The 22,027-nt window shown below is 50.9% G+C and overlaps 11 protein-coding genes across 11 annotated transcripts; 5 read left to right on the top strand and 6 right to left on the bottom strand.

The window, feature by feature from the left end:
• Positions 1-925: 925 nt before the first annotated feature.
• On the top strand, positions 926-3,823 carry BDP55DRAFT_269316 (uncharacterized protein). Its single transcript, XM_060566410.1, has 5 exons — positions 926-1,164; positions 1,225-1,564; positions 1,617-1,963; positions 2,026-2,336; positions 2,384-3,823. The coding sequence occupies exons 1-5, from the start codon at positions 995-997 to the stop codon at positions 3,601-3,603; spliced, it is 2,388 nt and encodes a 795-aa protein (XP_060435335.1). The 5' UTR covers positions 926-994; the 3' UTR covers positions 3,604-3,823.
• Positions 3,824-5,108, bottom strand: BDP55DRAFT_269317 (uncharacterized protein). Its single transcript, XM_060566411.1, has one exon. The coding sequence runs from the start codon at positions 4,901-4,903 to the stop codon at positions 4,043-4,045; it is 861 nt and encodes a 286-aa protein (XP_060435334.1). The 5' UTR covers positions 4,904-5,108; the 3' UTR covers positions 3,824-4,042.
• Positions 5,109-5,587: 479 nt separating this feature from the next.
• Positions 5,588-7,075, bottom strand: BDP55DRAFT_724179 (uncharacterized protein; the record flags this gene model as incomplete). Its single annotated transcript, XM_060578857.1, has 3 exons — positions 5,588-5,657; positions 6,533-6,797; positions 6,850-7,075. 3 exons carry the CDS (start codon positions 7,073-7,075, stop codon positions 5,588-5,590), a joined length of 561 nt encoding a protein of 186 aa, XP_060435333.1.
• A 2,997-nt stretch (positions 7,076-10,072) lies between these two features.
• Positions 10,073-11,434, top strand: BDP55DRAFT_269673 (uncharacterized protein). The gene has a single exon (XM_060566412.1). It carries the CDS (start codon positions 10,494-10,496, stop codon positions 11,190-11,192), a length of 699 nt encoding a protein of 232 aa, XP_060435332.1. The 5' UTR covers positions 10,073-10,493; the 3' UTR covers positions 11,193-11,434.
• Positions 10,901-11,708, top strand: BDP55DRAFT_647592 (uncharacterized protein). The gene has a single exon (XM_060573796.1). It carries the CDS (start codon positions 11,276-11,278, stop codon positions 11,561-11,563), a length of 288 nt encoding a protein of 95 aa, XP_060435331.1. The 5' UTR covers positions 10,901-11,275; the 3' UTR covers positions 11,564-11,708.
• On the bottom strand, positions 11,621-12,876 carry BDP55DRAFT_647591 (ankyrin repeat-containing domain protein). Its single transcript, XM_060573795.1, has one exon. It carries the CDS (start codon positions 12,475-12,477, stop codon positions 11,677-11,679), a length of 801 nt encoding a protein of 266 aa, XP_060435330.1. The 5' UTR covers positions 12,478-12,876; the 3' UTR covers positions 11,621-11,676.
• A 516-nt stretch (positions 12,877-13,392) lies between these two features.
• On the top strand, positions 13,393-14,550 carry BDP55DRAFT_627263 (uncharacterized protein; the record flags this gene model as incomplete). The annotated part of the gene is given in 3 exon segments (XM_060571732.1): positions 13,393-13,831; positions 13,851-14,255; positions 14,306-14,550. The coding sequence occupies 3 exon segments, from the start codon at positions 13,393-13,395 to the stop codon at positions 14,548-14,550; spliced, it is 1,089 nt and encodes a 362-aa protein (XP_060435329.1).
• Positions 14,551-14,563: 13 nt separating this feature from the next.
• Positions 14,564-14,887, bottom strand: BDP55DRAFT_724177 (uncharacterized protein; the record flags this gene model as incomplete). The annotated part of the gene is made up of 2 exons (XM_060578856.1): positions 14,564-14,800; positions 14,852-14,887. 2 exons carry the CDS (start codon positions 14,885-14,887, stop codon positions 14,564-14,566), a joined length of 273 nt encoding a protein of 90 aa, XP_060435328.1.
• A 905-nt stretch (positions 14,888-15,792) lies between these two features.
• On the bottom strand, positions 15,793-16,296 carry BDP55DRAFT_269272 (uncharacterized protein). The gene has a single exon (XM_060566408.1). It carries the CDS (start codon positions 16,120-16,122, stop codon positions 15,856-15,858), a length of 267 nt encoding a protein of 88 aa, XP_060435327.1. The 5' UTR covers positions 16,123-16,296; the 3' UTR covers positions 15,793-15,855.
• A 1,494-nt stretch (positions 16,297-17,790) lies between these two features.
• On the top strand, positions 17,791-18,138 carry BDP55DRAFT_627262 (uncharacterized protein; the record flags this gene model as incomplete). Its single annotated transcript, XM_060571731.1, has 1 exon — positions 17,791-18,138. The coding sequence occupies one exon, from the start codon at positions 17,791-17,793 to the stop codon at positions 18,136-18,138; it is 348 nt and encodes a 115-aa protein (XP_060435326.1).
• Positions 18,139-18,257: 119 nt separating this feature from the next.
• BDP55DRAFT_269299 (uncharacterized protein) lies at positions 18,258-19,818 on the bottom strand. The gene is made up of 3 exons (XM_060566409.1): positions 19,321-19,818; positions 19,098-19,257; positions 18,258-19,049 (listed from the first exon to the last, which is right to left on the bottom strand). Exons 1-3 carry the CDS (start codon positions 19,559-19,561, stop codon positions 18,377-18,379), a joined length of 1,074 nt encoding a protein of 357 aa, XP_060435325.1. The 5' UTR covers positions 19,562-19,818; the 3' UTR covers positions 18,258-18,376.
• Positions 19,819-22,027: the final 2,209 nt, after the last annotated feature.

The following is a 22,027-nucleotide window of genomic DNA, read 5'->3' as shown; positions in this document are numbered from 1 at the left end:
TTTACAAAATTCAGTATTCTCACTACTCATGACTGTGGGAGTGAAGCTCGTACAAAGCACTACGATATCAAAGTATACATAATTAATATCGTTTAGCTATCAAGGTTGAATCATTGTGTGTCCTCAGAATATTGTCTCTTCATAGAGGTTTCCTGCAACATGGTTCGAGTCGTTGCAACATGATGATAACGAAGGGGGGGGGGTCAACTCGGCCTCACAGCTTTGACACAGCATCTACCCTCCCCGGCTAATAGGAAAGAAAAGCCAGTGCCTCGTGAGCTGCAAAACCATGAAAGGTCGCACAAGTGGGTTTATTTTGTCTGCAAACATACGCATATGCAAGTTTTCTTTCGTTCTCGGGTGTAAACATGGCTTGTGGCTGACGACCTCTCCATCCGCTCTCTCGCCTCGTGGACAGATCTGATCTCCCCTATTAAATAACCACTCAATTACCAAACGCCACTTCAACTACAACAAGCCCCATCTAACCATCACCATATACCATCGCCCTTCTGGACAAACCTTCGTTGTGTCATCCACAACCGTGAGCCTAGCTGCCCGCCTCTGCCTTTATCTACGCTCTCTCCGGCTCAAACCATCACATACGACCATACCCATTGGAAAACTCGGGATCCCGTCCGCTCTCCCATAGATAAGCCAATGAGGGGAGTCTTACCTATGGAGAGTCGCATTTATGACTAAGTGCCGGTGAGACGGAGATGGCCCCACATTTCCTCCCCGTGTTGCCCGTACCGTTTGGGCGACACCTCCGTTTCTGGCCTCCGGCCCGGTCGCTGTTACGCGCCGCAAAGGCAGAGCCCGGGTGTGGCCATAGATGACGGCGGTTATTGCGGTCAATTTCAAATCCAGGATTCAAATTCCTTTTCATCCCTCCCTCCCTCACTCATTCACACTCCTCCGTCCCTCTCACTCATTCCCGGCGTTCCCTTCGTCCTCCCACTCGCTACCTCGAAGACTTCTTGTTCCTCCCACGATGGATTTTCAATCGATCCCCGGCCGACCAGTCCCTGGCGACTTACGCTCACAACAAGAAAGAGCTGCGAGGGATTTCGCTCTTTTCTCCGAGGAAGCTTTGCCGGACCGCGCTAGCGTTGCACCCAAAACAACAGATCAACGTGACAGAGTGTGGGCAAAATGGGAATTGTGAGAAAGCTTCACCCTGAAATCAGCACTGGTTTACTGACGCTATTCTCGTACGTACAGGTGGGCAAAGAATGTTGTGGACATCGACCCCAATCAGACTTGGATTGATTTTTGCCTCCATTGCAACACGGCTACTACCTACATACGAATGTTTCTCAAAGCCTACGTCGAAAACTCGTTTGAGCTCCGTGTTTGTCTGGGTCCAGAAGAGTATGAATGGGTGAGCATGGTCACAACAGGGGTTGCGCTTATGGATGTATGGAAAAGTCTCGTGGGGTCCGCCGATATGAAAGTGCTTCAGAAAAAGAGACAGGAGGAGCCACACAACCAAGCGCAGTGGAAGTTAGTCTTCCACGAAGGAAGGGGACATACGAGCAATCCGGCCTACAAGGTATCCTTGGTCAGTACATGCCTACTCCTAGGTACCATCTATCACTGATCCAACGTTACAGTGGCTGAGAGAGAAGCTTGTTGACATTATGCAACTCAAGCGGGAGCAAACATTCGAAAAGGTGCCTGCCACTGCCGAAGACATAACACTTTATCTAGATGTCCTGTGGAGGCGTGCAATGGACGTCAGGTGTTCCCCGAAGACGAGGATAGCCTTTCATGCCGTTTTGCTTCTCTCTAGCATCGGAGGCTTTCGGCCCGGCACACTCATGCAGATGCCTTTCAGTCAGGTCCAGCTGGCCGTCGTTCGTGACCCGCTGGATAAAAGCAGAACTCAACTCGTTGCAACGTTCACCATCTATCAGAATAAGCAAGCGAGCAAGAAAATTGGACGGAAACAAGATGATGTGTGAGTATCCATATTATTTGGTTCATCACCAAGATCGACTCACCAGCTAATTCGCGTTTTAGAGTAAAGATATCGATCACAATAGTTCCATGGCCGCTCTTGTGTATCGTCAGTCAAGTCATCGTGGTGGCTCTTGAGAAGAACGCCTTTGAAACACCCTTCAGCTCGATGGGCGAGATCCTCTGTCGCCCTATTATGGAAGATGTGGACTACGTCCCTCTGCGTTGGAAAAAAGATATGGAACATCAGACGTTATTTGAAATAACATACCCGGCCTTTTACGAGTTGTGGTACCAGGTACTCCTTGTAGCTGGTGTACGCGAGCCTCCACGGCCATATTCGATGAGAGTAGGTGCAGGCGGCAGGCTACATAGTGAGTCACCCTACTACATCAACCAACCGTCTCTTACAAGTTCACAGAGTGTCTAGAGCCTCACTTAAGCAACTTCATTCTTTCGCATACCTCGGCCGTATTTCAAGGAAGCTATCAACCGGTTCATGTGGCCGAAAACCTTCCTCGGGTAGCCTTTGCCAGGGTCCTCCAAGTCGACCATCAAGAAAGATTATACGCTCTTCTGGCAAATTCGAGCCTTCATCGAGACGAGAACGCTCCAATTTACCCTAAGAAAGAAGACATCGAATCATGGGAACAACGTAGTGATCTTCAAAACCTGAGGATCGAGTACGAGACTGTACGAAGAAAAGCAAACGCCGACCGTCCAGAAGCCAAACGTATAGCGGCCCGAATTCAGTCCATACGCGACAAGCTTGAGGAACTCACCATCGATCGAGAAAGAAGGACTTATTTTGAAAGAGTTGACACGCTACGAGCCTCCGGAATGCCGATACCGGGAGAGTTAAGCCAGAGTTCTGAGTCACATCGAAGGCGCTTCCATGAGGCAAGCTCGGAAGGAGCCGCTGCGATCGGCAAGTTCTTGTGTCAGAAGACTCCTTCCAATGAGAGAACTATCGACTTCGTTCAAATGGGTCTTGCATATCTTGGCCAGATTCCAGCATCAGCTAAGACAGTAGCTGATAGATGCCTCACTACAAGCTCCGAGGCTGGGCCGAACGTTCGATCTTCACCAGTCCCAGCCGAATCGCCCCAAAGCGATACAGAAGAATGTGAGCAGACTTACAGGTGTATGTTTGGTTGTGGCACATACAAAAGCCGGCCAAACTTGACCAGGCATACGCAGAATATTCACATTGCAAAGGGACATTTCGAACGGCCTTTTGAATGCCCCGAATGTGCTCGCTTAGGTCGATCATCTGAGCCCATTGATAGGCCCTCGGCATGGAGCCATCACGTCGAGAAGTATCATGGAGCCTCGAATGCGCCATACCTACCGACTTACCTAACACATCTTAGATTACGACAGAAAGTTCCAAAGCAACGAGGAAAGGCTGAGAGGTTGGCATGTTTGCTTTGCGGCTTGGCTGTATGCGTTGGTAACAGCTACTCACGGCACACGAATCGAGCCCACAAACACACTGGACTTTTCAATAAGACATTTTCATGCATTATTTGTCAACGCAAGGAAGGCAAGGAATTCACTGTTGATGGTTTTGAGTCCTGGACAAAGCATGCATGGGATTATCACGGACGAGACAGCCAGACAGGGATTAAGCGGCCATAATAGCGGGTAGCAGAACCGTCGGTTGACAAGGGCGAGAAATATGGAACAGAAACTTTAGGCTTCTGAATAGAACATCCAAAGACCAAGAACCCCTAGCTAGCTCGTTAGGTCCCGAAGAGGTGACCATGTCCAAGCTCATCTTGGAAAGATCCAAATAGAATTTGATGACTCAGGTTCAGACAGACCAACCCCTTGCAATCATTAAATTCTAAACCACTCACAAGGCTTGTACCATCAACCATGGAATGGCTTTACTACAAAGACCCCCTCATACTTTCTCCAGACCAAACTTTGATGTCTCCCTTTCATTCGAGGAAATTCCGAAACAATAGAAGTTCTCATTAACATATCCTTAGGTATCACCGGAGATGCGTATGTACAGATTTGTACGCGTAGATAATGCTCGGCGACTCGACCGAGTTGGAAGTATTCTCTTTAACTACAGGATCGTCTCAGTCCTCACGTCCTGGGAAAATACATCGATGCAAATTCGTGTAGCTCCATATACTTCGCTTTCATAGAGCTTCGTTTCCCGATTCCACTTGAGTCGATGCTTTCGCCAGCCTTCTCCTTCCTTTCCTTCTTCATCTCCTTCTTTGCAAAATTGATACATGCGTGAAACAAGATAGATGTCAGAGCGCGTTTGAGTCTTGAACGGTATCTTTCTGTCCTCTCTTGAGCCGCGGGAGACGATGTTGTGTTCTGCTTTGATGCTTGAATTGATATCGTGATTTTTCATGTCTGTGATTGAGCATGGCTTCGGTCCCTCGCGTCCCGCTCGTTTGATCCGTTGCGGTGTCCTTGATTGCGGAGTCCGGCTTGGCTCTGTAGGATTCGAGCCACGTCTATGCTGTTCTAAAGATACTACCCTCTTGTGGAGGTCTAAGATCTTGCGGCAAACCTGGTCGATATCCTGGAGGCACAATCTGGGCCGCCAATCATTATTGAACATCGGAATGTCGGTGATATCCAGGAGCTTTGTAACCTCTTTCTCTTGGCTATCCTCTCGTTTGAAGGTTGGGACTTGACTTAGGGTGCTGACAGATGTACTGTCGACATCTTGTTTGATGTTGCTATCTCTCTCTTTGCCATCGGAATCATCGGTGAGATCGACGATTAGAGGAATGCCGGATCTGCTGACAGTTTTGGTTATAGAAGGCTTTGTAGCACGGATCGACTGAGATCCCTGAGCCAGCAGTGACGAGCTCTGTGACGACGGCATTGAACATTGGTTCAAGTCGACAGCAGATGCGAATGTCTGCCTGACACTGCTATTGGATTTGATCGGGAGACCGGCCATGTTGTAAGTTGTCAACAGCGAGGATATCGAAGCCTCAAAGAAGATGGGCAAGGAGCTATGTCTTAGAAGTGAAATGAGTTGTGTTGAGTGGAAAAATGATCCGAGGAAACTATTGGGGCTCTGGGTGTCTTGTATTTATAGACTGCCTCCTCTCTATCTACCTCAATCACGAAGCTTGGATCCTCCACGAATGGTTGCTGGGCGACTTCGGTGCCTATGAGCTTGCCTTGGTGAGCGTCTCGGAGATGGCTGATCGAACATGTTGGTGATATTTTGCAACTAATTGCAATGACCGCATGATACATCATCCAGCTTGTCAATGGGATGAAAAGTTGAACAAGTATCGCATACTTCTCGATGATTGGATGTCAAAGCACTCTGAGGGTTGCTTGCCGGGCCCACCGGGGACATGTTAGCCGTCACTTCCATCATTCGCCCGACTGGCATCCTGCTGGGCGAAATGTTGGCCGGCAGAGAAGCCATTTTCGGCGACCACATGACATCTAATTTAGCAACACGAGAGGCTACGTACAAGGTCGTCACACAGCATATGCATTATGGAATTGTCGCCACATCAGTTGATAGGTCGTCACTATTCCGACCCTTTGCCTGGCCTCATCTCCGTGCATGTGATAGCGCTAGCCAAGCAGTTGGTCGTTGGACTGTCTTGACGGTGATAGGTCTTCACTTCGACTGTGCGACCCTCTTTTCATCAATAATCTGGCCACCATATCGGTTGCTGATACGAATGTCTCTGATTGTCATGTGAGCCTCTTGGGTGGCCTTCGTGTTGGCCTTTCCACTGTCGATGGTACGATTTCGCCGCACTTCTCGGTCATCGGCATTCACCGGTCCCCGAAAAGTGGCCAATGCGAAGTCCAACACATGGGCCAACACGTCAGTAAATGTGACGGCCAGTGAGGTGGCCTACATGGAGACCAATAAAGTCGCTGACAAACTAGTAGATGTGACAGCCAGAATAGTGGCTAACATAGGGACCAACTCAAAGACCAACATAAGAGCCAACACGTCAGTAAATGTGACGGCCAGTGAGGTGACCAGCAGGTGGGCATACGACAAACGGGCGTTAGCTGACCAACAAGGTAAGCAACAAGTTGACCAGCGCATTGATAGGCCTTAGAGACTTGATTCATCAGACAAAACTTGTCTCAGGTGGTGCATTCGGCCAAGCGGATGGTTCGATTCCCCTCCATGATACTGGTGAGAATCGCCTTGACAAATGGGGACCAACCAGACGGGCGGTCGTCGTTGTTTTACTTACCGCTAGACTAGTAGGTCCGAGTTATCTCGCGAATTTCCAAAGGCAACAACCTTGTTCAGGCTCGTCTTTGATAATTACCTCAGGAAAGCGCCAAAACGAGTTAGATATACTTTAACGTAGTACGCAAGGACTGATGGCTCATTACTGGTAGCTGCGATAACAATGAACAGGATGATCACCATTGAATGGCCACCCCGGACAAACCATATCTCTCAGAGATTGCCTTCGGCGGAGTCAGGCGACTGAACACGCTCAAATTACATAAAGCTTCGGGGAACAATAAATGGCGACAGAACTCCGCTTAGACTTTGTGATTGAAACTATAACGTGACCAGCTATTTACATACTCATTTCTAGAGATCTCCTGTGGTGTAGCGCTCATCGTAGCCTTGAGTTCACAGCTAGGCCATTCTTCTCTCGTTTCATGTTGCTTGTCGGCATCGGGCAATTCCGCGCTGATCCCCACAGAAAGCTCTGAGAGCAGCGCATTGGCTCCGGGCAGCTCAATAGCTCGGGGCGGTTCAGTGGCTTCGGGCAGCTCAATGGCTCCGGGCAGCTCAATGGCTTCGGGCAGCTCAATGGCTTCGGGCAGCTCCGTCGTTACGGGTAGATCTGTGTAATGTCAGGACTTGGCAGGCGATCATTTCACCATGGCATAACATACTTGAACTAGCGGGCTTCAGCTGGAACCTTTTTCTCATGCAGATCGTGAGAAAAGCAATTCCGATAATCGCAACGAGTCCAAGCCCGACGATTAATCCTATCCATGGAGGTGAAACTTCTTCGACATCGTTTCCCATGCTCGAATTGCTAGCCAGGGGCGCTACGGAACTTAGGGTGGTTGTTGTGGCTGTTGTTACACCAGATGGAAAGGGGATTGTCGAACTCATCTCGAACGACGTCGTTACAATACTCAAGGATAGAGTCGTTGGGTTCATCGATGACGATATAGCAACGTCTGGACAGTTGAATAGCGCACATGGATCGGTTGAGCAGCAACCACGGAAATTGTTGTGGCTGCAGACATAGAACGCAAATCCATCAGCGCAATCTGTCTGGCGATGTAAAGTATACATGACGAATGAAAGTAGAATGAGGGTCAGCAGAGAGAACATACGCGAAAATGAGGGGTGGATATGCCGGATCTCGTTATAAATAACAGTAGGCCTGCCCCTATTTTTCATGAGCTCTCTTGGCGAGCGGCTAGAATGGAACTAAAACTAAATCGATTACGAACTTCTTCTCGACTGCCGGGCGCTTCGGGCCTGTGATGACGGGGGTAGCCGAATTAGCGGCGCTTCCGACGCCAGGAAAAGCATTCGGAAGACCTTAAGCGCTTTCGGTAAACCCCGGTTTCGACCCACTAAACCGGAACCGGGGAAAGTCGAAGTGGGGCCGGTCCTCGCCGCGCAGCCTGGAAAAAAGTAACAAAGGGTAAGCGAAGCCTTGAGGTACTGTCTGTCAACCTGGCCAGATCTTTCATTGTCTTGGCCACTCCGCTGGCATCACCCGCCTTCCTCAGCTATGACCGTGAATGTTCAGTTCGCTCATTGGAAAGGGTCAATGAGGCTACAGTAATAAACCCTCTGGGCGACAATGTGACATTACTCCTATTACTGGACCCGACGGCACGCCTCAAATTGGACTTCAGCAAATTCCGGGTTGTGGCTTAGTGCCAGCCATGATTCATCAGGCAGAAAGAGGCATCGACCAGCTCTGGCTTGAGTGTAAGTAGCTAGGAAGCGGAAACAAAGTCATCCTCAGCTGTGGGAAACCCAACGTTCATCTCCGTGCATGTGACCCCGCACTTTGGCCGATTGGTTGAGATCCGAAGATGAACCACCCATGTCATCTTCATTACTACGTACCCTCTGGCCAACCCTCATTCTTGGCTATGATAATCGCATGATTGTCACAGAACCTAATGCATGCATGGCCAACGTCTGACCAACACTAGACCAACGCATGACCAACAACCCTGACCAACAGACTACCAACTTAGAATCACCGGTCGCCAGCAAGGATAAGGTGACCAGCAGAAGTGACCAGCAGAGCAACAAGACCAATCAATAGAGCTGACTAAGAGCATTGACCAACAGACTTGTTGGTAGCATGCCTCTAGACAGAAAATCAAGGACTATCAGAGGGAGCTTGGAATTTCTCCATCGAGTCGTTGGGTAGAGAAAACCTCCTCAGCTCTACTCGAGCAGGGGATGGCTCTTCATGGGACTTGACTCGTTCCGCGCTTGTGCGAGTGATGGAGACCAAATAGGTAATATGTTCTTCTTAGAAGACTCTTGAAGCCGTCAAACTGGTCTCGAAGTCGTGAAACATTGAAGACCGGTCCATTCCTCCCCCTCTTGTCCGCGCTCTTCGCGCAAACGTTGATAGCACCAACATTCCCTTGTCTTATCCACCACTTATGCTCCTCCATTCTGCTCAGGTGAGCGAGGTGTGGTTACAACAAAGGTCAGCTAGCCGACCGGGGTTCACCGGTTCTCTGATCTAGACTAGCTCCTATATGAGCCCCTGCGCTGGTTTTAGGATCGATTCTCTTGGTAGCGAATCGGGCATGCCCCGGGAGGCCAGGTCTGGAGATTGTCTTGATAAATACTGCTTGGATGGAGTTACAGGGGCCGTTTAGTGATGAGGACGTTTCCCAATTTTACAGTCTCGATCGACGATGCGCCTCTCGTACGTCAACAGGCACACCGGAGGGCGGCTTAGAGGAGCGCGAAATCACATCCGCAGCAAGCCGTTTGTAGGACCGAGATACTTCTTGTATATGACACTTCCAGCAAGCAGGCAGCAAAGACGCCAATTCGCTGAATACTGCACGGGGACCCGCCTTGATTCGTTTAAAAGGTTGAGGAGGTACATACACGTATTCTGAGTGCACCGAATCAAGCCAAATACACAGCATGCGAATCAAGAGTGGACATATGAGCCAGGTTGTTTTGACGACGAAGGAGATGCTAATACGCAATGGAGAGCTCATCCTCCAATGCGTCCGCGATGACACGAATACGCCAGTAGAAGCTACCATTTTCGATTTCGCACCGGGGGGGCACCACGAGGACTTGTGCCCACACATTCAAACGGAAATTGCCATCATAGGAGCAAACGATAAGAGGACTGTACATTTCCTAGAGTTCTTTGCCAGAATCCGAAGATTACAATGGCAAATCTACGGCTGCCGAAACCGAGATGCATACTACTGGGCCCTATTGCAACAGTGGCAATATTGGTTCGAAGCCGCAAACCCGGGTCTCGCGGAAGATATCAGAGCTACGGCCCACTGGGGAACTTTGCAGCATCCGCCCAAGTCAGTCACCCAAAGGTGTGAAGAATGGAAGTATGGTATGGAAGATTACGTGATCTGGCGAACAGGTTTGTCCTTCTCTCGTGGCGCGGGAGACGAAGCTGAAACTTTCCAGCGAACCCAGGCCTCAGTGGTGAAATCTTAGCAACGGTTCAAGGCGATATTTTCACGTCATGTCGGACACCGAACGGATATCTCCTTGTAGAGAATACCATTATGAATCTTCCTACGGGCAATGGCGTGATGATCGTAGCACCGAAGTTGACAGTCCAGTACTGTCGATGGGTTCGATGCATTTAGTTGATTCTGTCGTTAGGCCGGAAAGCAAGAGTAAATTGAATACGTTCTATAGTTACACGGCTTTAGCTTTATCCAAATCTTTTACATGATCTTCAGCATTCTTCTGGGAAGTGCCATTGCACCACCATGGACGGGCAGGGATTGCGAAAAGGGGGTCACTTGCGGTCTCGGGCCAGAGGGTGACTACAGGTCCAGGGGTCATTCAGCGCTTATCATCGTACAGACCAGCTAAGGCGACGCTGGAAACTCCTTGCCCGCTTTCTGTTCCTACTCCCACACCCACCAAGAAGACCTGGAGAAAGGCTGTGCCTCTGCGAATATATAAACCGGGAGGACGACCCAAATTCACCTCCTTTACTCAGCCACACGCTTCTATTCCTCTTCTTCCATCAATAGTCATGAACTGCCACCCCCCATCCTCACTTTACCGGACCATTAGGCTTGACGTCTATGAAGGTGGTCAGCTCATTTTCACCAACAAAGGCAAGGGCCACCAAGTTCTCTACATCACATATTCGGGGGAAATTGAAACGACTATTCCTGGAGTCTCCTTCGACAAGGAATTATTGGAGGGTCTGTTTACGTTATCCCGAAAGGAAGGGTTTACGACCAAAAATGAGAAGATTCAGAAGTTTGAGAGAGAAACACAGATGGGTCGATTGTAAGCTCAGCCATCATACGTATAGATGTCTCTAATCGTTGTAAGTGAAGTGGCTTTCACATCGCCTTGGCTGAAGTTCGCCGAAGTGACGTCCCGCGCCTCCATCAGCGAAAGTCACTACCACGCTGTCGCCAATTTCCGGGACCCCCTGATCTATGTGGAAGCCTACCTTTTCCCATCAAACTGTCGCCTTGGACGAGCCAATTGCGTTGACACGCACACTGGACTATACTCCATCAACATTTTCGGCCATGACTTGACTAACTCGTCAGTTGTATTCTATGCTGGCGATAATGGCACTGTCATCAGCCCGGTATTGAACACCACTTTCGTTTCCGCTCCAGCTCCCGAACAGAGCACGGTATCTAACACCACTTCCGACTCCATTCCAGCTCCCGAACAGAGCACGGTATCTGACACCACTTCCGACTCCGGTCTAGCCCCCGAGCAGAGCGCGGTATCTGACACTACTCCCGGCTCCGGTCTAGCTCCCGAGCAGAGCACGGTATCTGATACCACTTCTGACTCCGGTCTAGCTCCCGAGCAGAGCGCGGTATCTGACACCACTCCCGACTCCATTCCAGCTCCTGAGTCTGCTCCTTCACCTGCTCCTAGGTTCAAATGCGAGCTCGGCTGTTCTCGCGATTATAAGTCGAAGAGAAATCGTACCGTTGTACGTTCTTGTGTTTTGAAATTAATCAGACGGTGGCTGATTAAATTTTGAATAGCACTACCGCGATTATCATGGATGTCGACCGCAGTCCAATGCCGTAGCGTGAGTGTTTCTCATTCCCTAAGCTCACTCATATGCTAAAATATTGTATCAAAAGCGCATTGTCAATCAGCGAACGAGCCAACTCACAACGTTCGTGGATTTCCAAAGTGTCGGCAGGCTATAGGTGCCTACATAGCACTTGCATTTCGACTACGAAGATCTTTGGGGGCAACCGCCAGATTGAAGTCCACATCCAAAGGCACCATCTTCCGAAACAATTTATCTGCCATACTTGTGGAGGTCAATATGGTGAAATCGACCTAAAATACCATCGAAGGGTTTGGGGGGGACGAACGGTCCAATGCAGCAGTACGAACTGATACCCAGAATCCCGGCTTAAACCGCACGTTGCCAAGGTCATCTACTCGGCTTTTGCCACACAAAGGTCAAATTGTATATTAGCTAGCACTCACGAAGCAAAACTTGAGATAACTTAGCTACGTAATTTACAGTAGTCTCTGATAATTCTCTTCATCACTGACACGTCCGTTTCCATCGCGATATCTTTGTCAAAAGCTGCCCCGTAGTCGAGCAACGCATTGGCTATACCCAAATACCCGCGCTGAATTGCCCATGACAGAGGTTTCCTGCCCTCTTCTCCCCTGATTTCGGGATCGGCCCCCGTTTCCAGCAGATACTCTACGCATTTGCTAAATCCATAGAGAACTGCCACAAGCAATGGCGTATTCCCGAAATCATTTCTGAAGTTAACAATGTCAAGATCTTGCGGAGAGCCAGCGAACCCCTCCTCCAGTAAATAACGCAAAAGAGAAAGATTTTCGTCCTCATCCGGGGCCGAGCCGAGAGGTCCGCAGAGGAGATGGAAGACGGTGTCACCTTGTGCACCCTGCTGTGTTAGATTGAGGCCCCTTGAGAGGAATGCCTTGAGAGTCTCGATTTTGCTGCTCTGAAAGTTGCTGGCGGAAGTACGTAGCAGAAAGTGAATGATTCTATCACCATTGGGACAGTTGGTTGGCCGGTTGAGGTCAAGTTCTGGTTGACCCAAGAGAGCTAGCACAGCAGGGATCTCAGGGACAGGGATGCCGCGTAAGAGCAGCCGCCCCGCTGTTAGCAAGTCGCCGAGATAGATAGCTCGCATCATCGAGGCGGAAGACTCCTCGTCGAGTAGTGTGGAGTAGGTGCTGCAGCCGGAGGACCAGGTTGACAGCCCCGCTGCAGGGTGTTCTGACATCCTGGACGCCACACTCTCTGTATCTGTAGGCGACACGGGCATGGCTACAGGAATTTCACTATCGAATCTGGAGGTGACGGGCTGGTAGGGGTCGGGCAAGTCACAATGATTACTGGATTGGACATACTGGAGGAATCCGCGAGTGTCCGTGCATGCTCATAGAGGAGGACGACGTTGCCGCGGAATATGTAGTAAAATAAAGCCGCTTCGATGACTTGAAAAGGGAACCCAGAATTCAAAAACAGAAATTTGGTTTGCGTGTCTCAGCACTTTGAGTAGCGACAAAAGCCTTGGCGTTGTGGAGTACTCGTTGGTTGGCGTATCCCGTACCCCGTACTCCGTTCAACGTCCCTTCCACCACCCTGGGGCCTGCGCTAGCTGCGAGATGGGTGACATCGGTGGCCTTGATAATCTTGGTGACTTTGGTGACCTTAGTGACCTTAGTGACCTTGGTGACTCTGGTGACTTGAGTGATAGTGATAACTTTTAATCCGTGCATGAGAAGGTGCGATTGGCTGGACCCCGCACTGAACGGTTTCTGTCCCATCCGGGCATGTGTAATTTCCACCGGCATGAACGGCGCAACGCCTCAGCTCCTGAGTGGATGACAGAAGAATTGTCCGCTTTTCCTAGGCTCAACACGCCGAACAACTTCTCTGTTCCCCTGCGTGTGCCTCCATACCGCTTGCGAGCTCGTCGTCAAACGTGATGCCTTCCTGTGGTATGTGAGGCTCAGATTTTCAGGCAGTCGGCTTCCTTAGTCAGGGATTTCCCCTGGCGCAACCCTGTTCTCGTGGCTGTCAGTCGCTCGGCCTCTCTACAGACCTGTATGCCTGAGGCTCTAGTTAGGTAATCATTCTGGCCAAGTGCCCTGCCGCCAGAGGGAAAGCTCTCCGTTTTCCGCTTCCGCCCCGCTGCAAACTTGCCCCGAGTTCTTTCTGCACCCTGCCTTTCCTAATGACGGAGCCTCTCATTTTCAGACGCATTGACAAGGTCATTGATGAGCTGATTGAACATGGCGCTATCCTTCCCAAGCACCGTGCAAATCTCGAGTCAAGACTGCCCATCGTCTGCGGTGTTCCTAGGCCACCTCCGTCCAACGGAAGCAAATACAGTCGAGCGGAAATCGCCAGTTATGCAAGGATGAAGCAAGCCAGGAACGTCTACAGCTCGATCCTCGACCGCAGCCCATTGCTTTTCCTCCCTTTCATTATAGCAGTCGGGCCTGGAGCTTCCCCAAGTATCAATATCTCTGAGACCAAACGAAGATTTAGTCGACAATCAAAAATTCGTCTTGATGCCAGTTCAAGGAGTTTCCTGCAAGACGTGGCTGAACGAAACAACATCATCAAAAGCCGGGAGTTCCAGCAAGCTTTAGCCGTTTTGTTCCCACGAGGTTCGGCCACGCTCCTCAGTAGAGGCCAATGATGCTAACACAGTAGAAGATCCTATGAGCACCGCTCCTCTGACATCAGCCAACCCGAAACACGTCGCCGACTTCGATACTTGCGATTTGCGGCGTATCTCTACCACGTTTGGTAGGCGCGTTTCTGAACATGTAATGCTAGCACATGAACATGTAATGCTATCACATGCGAACAAATCGTCGCGGTCGGGGTCTCAGTTGACGAAATGTATACGAGCATATCGACCCGACAAAGACGAGGACATTATATTCCACTTAGATGTCGGAAACGCTATCGATTTGGCAAAGATACTATATCCACAATCACTCGCAGTCAAGTTCCCAGTCGCTGTCGCAGGACCACTGAAAGATTTCGCGGAAGGCCTACGTCCCGATGCGTCGTCATCGCATATAGGTACGCTCTCTACTTATGTTGAACACAGGCATGCTGACCATAAACAAAAGACTATGGATACTTCACGATGCTAGGCACTGATGTTGTAGGGATAGGTTCTGTGTTCAATGCAGCCACATACGATGCTCTGCTCGAAAGCCAACTACGGCAATGGGAGGAAGAACATTTCCTCCTCGACGTGACTGACTGTCTAACGATGACGATAATGCGTGGGACACCCAATTATGGTACAATTCGCTTGCGCACCCAGTTCTGGAAGGGAATCCAGTTGATCAACCAGTTGTACTCTCTGTAGCATCCGGATAGCATCAAGGCCGTGACTGTCCAAATTTAACATAGACAGCTACGCCTGCCGGGATTTCGATTTCTCCGCTCCCTGATGTTGTCCATATCGTCTTGCCCTGGTCATTCTGAAAGGAGACCTCACTACACTCGTGAAAGTAGTATTTTCGTTCGTAATCCTCGGACACGATGTAGTTGAGAGCGCGCGATCGACAACCCTTGAAGAAGTCTGGAGAAACCGTCAAAGACTTCCAGCTCCCGCTCTGTCAGAGTGTGGTTAGTGATCTGTTCGTTGTCCCATATCTCCAACTTACCAAAGTTTCCGATGTGACTTCTTCTGCGCCAGTCATGACAGACTATGCGCAATCGCGTAATGCTAGATGATGAACCGCGCGTCCCGCAGCGCCGCAAAGTCGACAATAGGTCGGAGAGATTCGAAGCTGGTGGTTCTAGTGCAGAGTGGTCCGACGTGACTTGGATTGGAACATCGCGTCTTTGATGGCGCTGGTCGACAGCTTTGATCTCAGGACACGATCACGTAGATGGTCAGGCGTTAGCGAAGCGGGGTTTGAATTTTTGCCTGATTGTGGCTTGTCTGTTGACCGAGCCACATGTGAGGGGCGGAGCTGACTACCTCGTTGACAGCTCATGGGACTTGGCTCAACCGGAGGCCAACAAGGGTTCGCCGGTTAGCTAGCCAATGGCGAACGAAGCTTCCAAAGTCTCAACATTAACAATCATGGCAATCCAGATTCAACATGCTTCGATACTAAAGGCTTCCGAAGCCACTAATGCACTGTGACCGCGTGACGCAGATAAGGTAATTACTATCCTACTTCCCTAATGTCAGAAATCCAGTTCAAGGGCACGAACATCACCGAAAGGACCAAGGTCACCAACATTGCTGCATCGTTAACCCAATGGTGCCACCAATGCTGCAACGCATGTCTCACCAAGGTCACCAAAGTCACCAGAGTTTTCAAAGCCACCAATCGTCAAGCGCCAAGGTCACGCAGGTCACGCAGGTCACACAGGTCACACAGGTCGCTTAGGCCATTATCTACTATCTACTAATCACCAAGGCCACCAGCATTACTCTATGTTTAACCCCCTAATGCTACTAATGCATTGCAACGTGTCTGTGGATCTAACGTCACCAAGGTCACCAAGGTCACCAAAGTCACAGGAGTAATCAAAGCAACCAATCGCTAAGCGCCAAGGTCACCAAGGTCACCAAAGTCACCAAGGTCACTATCCACTATCCACCAATCACCAAGGCCACCAGTATTACTCCGTGTTTAACCCCTCTCAGTGCTACTCATGCATTGCAACGTGTTTGTGGATCTAACGTCACCAAGGTCACCAAGGTCACCAAGGTCACCGAAGTCACTAAAGTCACCAAGGTCGCTAAAGCCAATATGCACTCCTGATGACCAGTCACCAATATTACAAGGGTCATCGCAACCATCATGATCACCAAGGTCGCCAAAGTCACCAAGGTCACCAAAGTCACCAAGGTCGCTAAAGCCAATATGCACTCCTGATGACCAATCACCAGGATTACAAGGGTCACCGCAACCATCATGATCACCGAGGTCACCAAAGTCACCAAAGTCTCTCAGGTCGCTAAGGCCAATCAATATGCACCACTCACCAATTACCTATGTTACTAGGGTCATCGTATCGATGTGGTCACCAAGGTCACCAAGGTCACCAAAGTCACCAAGGTCACCAAAGTCGTCGAAGCCACCAATGTCACCAAACATAACCATCACTCGTAAAGGCTACGCCGCCAGACGTGAGAAGCAGGATGCATGATTAGCTACGGTCGATCGTCTTCCGCTTTTGTCTCGCTAGACGAGTTCTAGTCCAGTTCGCCCTTGACGGAACTGCAAAGTTCATGCCGGGATGAGAATGCCACCGGTCTGGCATTCAGACGTTGCTTGCAATTGGCATCTTGTCTTCCACCTCGATTGATGGATCGTGAAGACCAAGTACTTGCATCACAGGGCCTTGCTTTTGCGAATTAACAGCAACCAAGTGATTGACAATTCTGGCAACCTCATCCCGTATGCAAGAGCTCGGGAGGTTCTCGGAACCCCAAGGTGTCAGATACCATAAGTCAGTAATAGAAGTAATTTGCATCATTAATCAACCAAGGTGACTAGCGAAAACGTTCTCAGGGATCGCCATGAAGCCGATGAGGATTCTGTAACTCAATGCACCCACTATCTTCTTGCAGACGACTATAGAGTCCCTTTTGATGACCCCTGGAATGTACACTCAATACATGTTTGTCAGAGCCTGGAGCCGACGAGAAAACCCAAGTGTGATGCAAGTAACAAGGTTTAAACAGTCGCATCGTCAGACAACCATACTTGGCTTGCTATGGCCAGTCCTTTGGCCGCATTGCTGACCAGATTGGAGACCAACGAGCTGGTGTGCATGTCAGTAGATCCGAATCCCCGAGTCCTGAAGCGGATGCCAGCCAATCCGTTTGTCTCTCTCTCCCTCTCTCTCCAGACCTCACGAACCTATCATTGTAAAACTATAAGAGCAATGTTTCTGCCTTTGTTGCTCGTTTCCCGGCTGGCTCACAGACAACGTCTCCAACAGTTTTGTCCGCATTGAGATACTCAAACATCAAGCCTCAGAAATCAGCCTCTTCTCCAACTTGGACTTCTCAATCCCATTTTCAATAAAGTTGATTAAACTTGCCTGGCTCCCAGGCTTTGACTTTGCACATTATTTATCACCATCAATGGCAGACAATGACAATCAGAAATCTTGCGATGAGAACGCTCAGCCGTCCGTCAATGGCGTTCCCCAGTCAGATGCCGCAACCTCTGCGACATCTCTTCTGACCAATGTCAGTGAACGAGATAAGGAAGAAATTGCTTTCGAGGACTCCAGGTAGGATCCGAACTTTTACAAACGCTGTGATCATTTACTAAGCTGAGCAAGTCCAAATGCCGATGAAACGGAGTCGAATTGAGTTCATTTGTTGATGTATCATTGGACGACAGGCCCGGGTCGGAGTGGGCAAACCATTATTCCGCGGAAATCGGAGGATCGCCCAGCTTGGGCCCGACTCAGGCCCCGCACCTGGAGATGGAGGACTGGTGACCAGATTTTTGTCAAAATAGCTCAGATGAAGACGCTTTTCTAGTATGACTTTACATATAAATACAACCGCCTTCATTTGGAAACAAAGAGTGATTCCATTTGTGTTATCTCTGAAAACCGGCCACCGATGCATTACTTCAAACACCCATTACCACCGGCCTTGCTGGACCTCTGGGCCCAGGCTTCCGCCGCAGCTCATCCAGTATCGCGAGAGAAGGAGTTGAAGGCAAGCGACGCAAATAACCTGAAACTATATTTACAACCATTTCCACTGCAATTCCGCGAGTTTATCAAGGCTTTCATGTCTACAGAGGTATATACAGTCACTCCATCAAGAGACCTTGTCAACCTAATGCAGATTACAGAAACAGGCCGTGAAAGACGCTGCGGCGAGATTGCGAGTCATCATCGGGTCGCCCAAGAAAGCACCAAGTATCTTGCTGCTGGAGAGTGGCTGGCTGAAAATCGAGGATAACGAAATCGCACTCATTCTGCCGCTCAAATCCGGCAATGACAGCGCCGATTTGGATATGAAAAGGGAGGTGCGACATCCACCCACGGTAGAATTGAGGGATAAATTCAACTCGGTCGAGCCGATTGTGCCTGAAGGAGAGATATTGATGATGACCGGAGGAGACTTTTGTATTCGTCCAGGAAGCAACATGTTTCTTTTGATTGTCTTCACGATAACTAGGAAAACAGAATGACCACCTTCAGATTGTTACTAAGCCTGATATCCAATGATCAGTAGTCCCCAAATCATTGAACGTCATGTTCAAATCCATGTATTGAAACATTGCCATGTCGGGGAGCACTCCTGTCCCTGTTCCTGGTGTGCTGCGATTATGAGAGTCGGAGCCTTCGGGATGCCTCGTCCCGATTCCTGGCAACTGTCCCACATCGAATCCTACGTACACCCCACATCCATCAACACCACTCGTGGACAACTCATCAAAAGCACGTTCACTGCTAGAGACCCTTCTTCTCGCAACAACGGGCACGTCGTTATTTGGTTGGACCTGATCCCTCTCGCTCGATGTTTGACTTGGAGTATTAGGGCAGAAGCCCGATGAAAGTCCTGCGAAAGTTCCAGTGGCTCCGTAGAGCGGCATCGTTGACCCGTCGTTTTGAAGGCTAGTTTTGTCGTTGTTCACTTCTCGTGTGGCGATTCCGGCAGGGCCGTTAGTCAGTGGCAGGCCGAGACTCAGCAACGTAGGTCTCATTGCGTTTCTGACTCGTTTGTTCATTGTTCGCATTGGTATTTCGGTGGAATCCTCTCGGCCTGGATGCGTAAGTTCCGAGGCAAGTTCATCAAGATGAGCCGCAACACCGGGGTTGTGTGCTGCCAATGCCGGTAGCTGAAGCCCGTGGCAAACACTTTCATAACTGCGGTTATCAGGATAGACTCAAGTAGGGAGGACAATCAGTACGGACTCGACGTCTAGTAGCCAGCTCAATACACCTGGAATGTGAAGAACCCGGAAGCTGCCGGGGAGTAGTTTGATATCAGACTCACGGAGGGCTTCCACAGCAGAATCCGCGAAAAATTCCATGTCGCCCAGGTTCGTTGTCCCTAGAGATGTGAATTGCGCGCCTATTGATGTTTGAGCCGCGTTAGATCTAAAGTTTCTGACGACCATAGGACAGGAAAGCGTACCCTTCATAGCAGCGTATACCGCTAAGGCGTTCGCTCCAACCAACTTGAATAGCTTGTTGATGACCCTGTTGATAAAGACCGATACTCTGTGTTTTCTGTCGGCAGTTCTCTTGTCATTTTTGCGGGCTCTTTTACTTTTTCTACCGGTTGGTTGGGAGAAGCTGAGACCGGATGACAGCAAATTTTGCAAATACGGCGTCAGAGGCTCTGATGTGACATTTCCGTTGGATGCCTTCAACATGCGATCTCTCACGTCTAGCAAGAATCTCCGGAGAAGCTCGGTGGAACTTGAATACAGGTTGTATTCCGATTTGAGAACGTCGAAGTGCTTCGCGACTTGCTTCTGCGCAGATGACAGAATATCCTTGAGGCGTGTGCTGGCCTCCAGTACGTTTTCAAGTTCGGTCTGTTTCGCATGTCGCTGAGCCTTGAGGCTGTAAATAAATTGACCGAATGGCACTGAGTCCCACAAATCGTCAGGTGCCACGACTTTCAACTTGGCCACATTGCTTCTCACGACAACTTCCCTCTCGCCTAATTTTTCTTGGCATCTGCTGTTAGTGAATGAGTGAGCCTACCACCAAATTACTAACAGCCGAAAACTCTTCACCTCCCCTTGCCGGAGCCCGCATCCGCGATGGCCTCACAGCCGCCGTCGGGCACCGGACTGATGTCGGCCGACCAAGCCGACCCCGAACCAGGCTCCGGGACACCTCCGGAGCCGAACCCCACCTCAAGAGCTAAGCGACGCCGCGACGCCGAGGCACAGCCGACCCGGCCCAGCCTAACGGGAAGCCAGCTTGATGCCACCACCGACGCCCCTACCTCGGCCGAGGGGCCCGCAGCCTCTACCGCATCTGCTCCGAGCGGATCTGCCACAGGGTCCGTCTTGACAGCCCTTGCAGAAGAAGCTAGACAGTACGAGGCACGGAAAGACGTCTTTCTGACCATTGCACGGTCCGTCGACAGCGTTGTCGCCAGCTTTGACGGTTCTAGAAAGCAGATCGCGAAAGAAGCCACTGCCTATGTCATTCAAACCCTCAAGAGACTGATCAATCACGAGACAAGCCCAATAGCGGCCCGGAGTTGGGCGGCTGTCGTCGCACCGATGGCGGGCAACACCACTGCGGCGACCCGGAGCGGCCAGAGCTGCCAGAGCTCTGCCCGCCCGAAGGCCACACTCCCCGCCGAGGATCAGCCGCAGGCGCAGCCGAAGGAGGACCTCCGCATCTTTGCCCGCGTCCCGGAAGAAAGCTTAGCGGCCGCTCGGAAGATCGCACCGTTCGCCGTACGACAGATCGTCTGTAAGGCCGTTGGCCTGGGGCTAGCGGACCTTCCCCACGTCTACCATATCAGCACAGGTTACTCTCTGAAGCCGCGAAACAAGCAAATACAGGAAAGACTACTTGCAAGTAAGGCAAAGCTGGCGGAATGCCTCGGCGCCCACCAGGTCGAGACGCCTATCAAGTGGTACACTTACGTTGTGCCGCGATGCCCAACAAAACTACACAGCATTGGCGGGGACGTCCTGGACCCAGCCACACTCGTTGAAGATGAGGTCTTCGCACAGACAGGACAGAAGCCTGTCCTTGCTCGACCGTCCCGCCTTGGGCCCAACCCAGTCACGAACGAAATATCTTGGCTCATATCATTCACATCAGAGGTCACGCCCTTCAGGCTCTTCAACCAAAGCGGCAGATCTCTGCCCGTCAAGAAACGAAGGACGCTCATCCGACACGACCCCGGCTGCCAGGGCTACCACTCCAACCGGTTCTGCGGACGACGACCGATCTGCAGCAACTGCGGAAGACCTTCCGATTCACACGAAACGGGACCCTGCATGGCCAGGCCCCAATGTGCCAACTGCTGCGGCCCCTTCCAAGCCAGCCACACAGACTGCCCAGCGAGGCCCTCGGCCGTAAACGGCGTCGTCTCCCTTCCCGGTCGAAAGGAGCGGGCTCGGATCCGGAAGGCCGGCCAGAAAGCATCGGACACTCTGTACAAGGCTACTCGATCCGACAGTAGCCAGGAGGCGGCAGGCGTCCCTACCTCCACCAGCCAGAACCAGCAACCCGGCGCCAAGCGCGCGCGCACGAGAACGCCCTCCGCAAGCTCGATCGTTTGCCTCGGTGACGGAAGCACTGACAGCAGCAGCATGGATGAAGACGAGGCGGACGAAGGCGAAGGCGAAGACTCCCCCGACAACACCTCCATCGACCGTCCCGTGCTACCCATGCCAAGCAGGAGCCAACGGGCAGCACAGAAGCCAAACTACAACGTCGCGAATGCCTACACCCACCTCGAACTCGACTCGGAGACGTAAGCCGAGAGCGGCGACCCCACGGATGCTACGCGTTGCGCAGGGCAACGTCGGAAAGATCTCCCCGGCGCACACGGCTTTCCTGCAGCTCTGCTGGGAGGCTCAGATAGATGTGGTCCTCGTCCAGGAACCCTGGACGGGCTGGAAGGACGGAAACGTGCAACTGAACACGCACCCGGGTTTCGACTCTTTCGTCCCGGTCGACTTCTGGGACAGCGAAGGAACCAGACCAAGAGTATTGACCTACACACGCAAAGGGATAGGGATGACGGTGGAGCAGCAGAGGCCTGTCCACACGAGAGACGTACTGTGGCTGGTGGTCGACAAAACGACGACTATCGTCAACGTGTACAGACAACCCCGCGACCCCCACAGCCGCACAACAGG

The sequence above is a fragment of the Colletotrichum godetiae genome, assembly GCF_030913485.1.
Source record: "Colletotrichum godetiae strain CBS 193.32 chromosome Unknown BDP55scaffold_4, whole genome shotgun sequence".
NCBI lineage: Eukaryota > Fungi > Ascomycota > Sordariomycetes > Glomerellales > Glomerellaceae > Colletotrichum > Colletotrichum godetiae.
This window is presented reverse-complemented; position numbering and strand designations above follow the sequence as displayed.

Coding starts and splice junctions, on each gene's coding strand:
- BDP55DRAFT_269272 (XM_060566408.1), bottom strand. CDS start 16,122: ATGATGGTTGCGGTGACCCTTGTAATCCTGGTGATTGGTCATCAGGAG.
- BDP55DRAFT_269299 (XM_060566409.1), bottom strand. CDS start 19,561: ATGTTGAAGGCATCCAACGGAAATGTCACATCAGAGCCTCTGACGCCG. Junction 19,258..19,320: donor GGTATACGCTGCTATGAAGG/GTACGCTTTCCT, acceptor AAACATCAATAG/GCGCGCAATTCACATCTCTA. Junction 19,050..19,097: donor AGCTGGCTACTAGACGTCGA/GTCCGTACTGAT, acceptor TGATAACCGCAG/TTATGAAAGTGTTTGCCACG.
- BDP55DRAFT_269317 (XM_060566411.1), bottom strand. CDS start 4,903: ATGGCCGGTCTCCCGATCAAATCCAATAGCAGTGTCAGGCAGACATTC.
- BDP55DRAFT_269673 (XM_060566412.1), top strand. CDS start 10,494: ATGTCTCTAATCGTTGTAAGTGAAGTGGCTTTCACATCGCCTTGGCTG.
- BDP55DRAFT_647591 (XM_060573795.1), bottom strand. CDS start 12,477: ATGCCCGTGTCGCCTACAGATACAGAGAGTGTGGCGTCCAGGATGTCA.
- BDP55DRAFT_647592 (XM_060573796.1), top strand. CDS start 11,276: ATGCTAAAATATTGTATCAAAAGCGCATTGTCAATCAGCGAACGAGCC.
- BDP55DRAFT_269316 (XM_060566410.1), top strand. CDS start 995: ATGGATTTTCAATCGATCCCCGGCCGACCAGTCCCTGGCGACTTACGC. Junction 1,565..1,616: donor CGGCCTACAAGGTATCCTTG/GTCAGTACATGC, acceptor CCAACGTTACAG/TGGCTGAGAGAGAAGCTTGT. Junction 1,964..2,025: donor GGACGGAAACAAGATGATGT/GTGAGTATCCAT, acceptor TTCGCGTTTTAG/AGTAAAGATATCGATCACAA.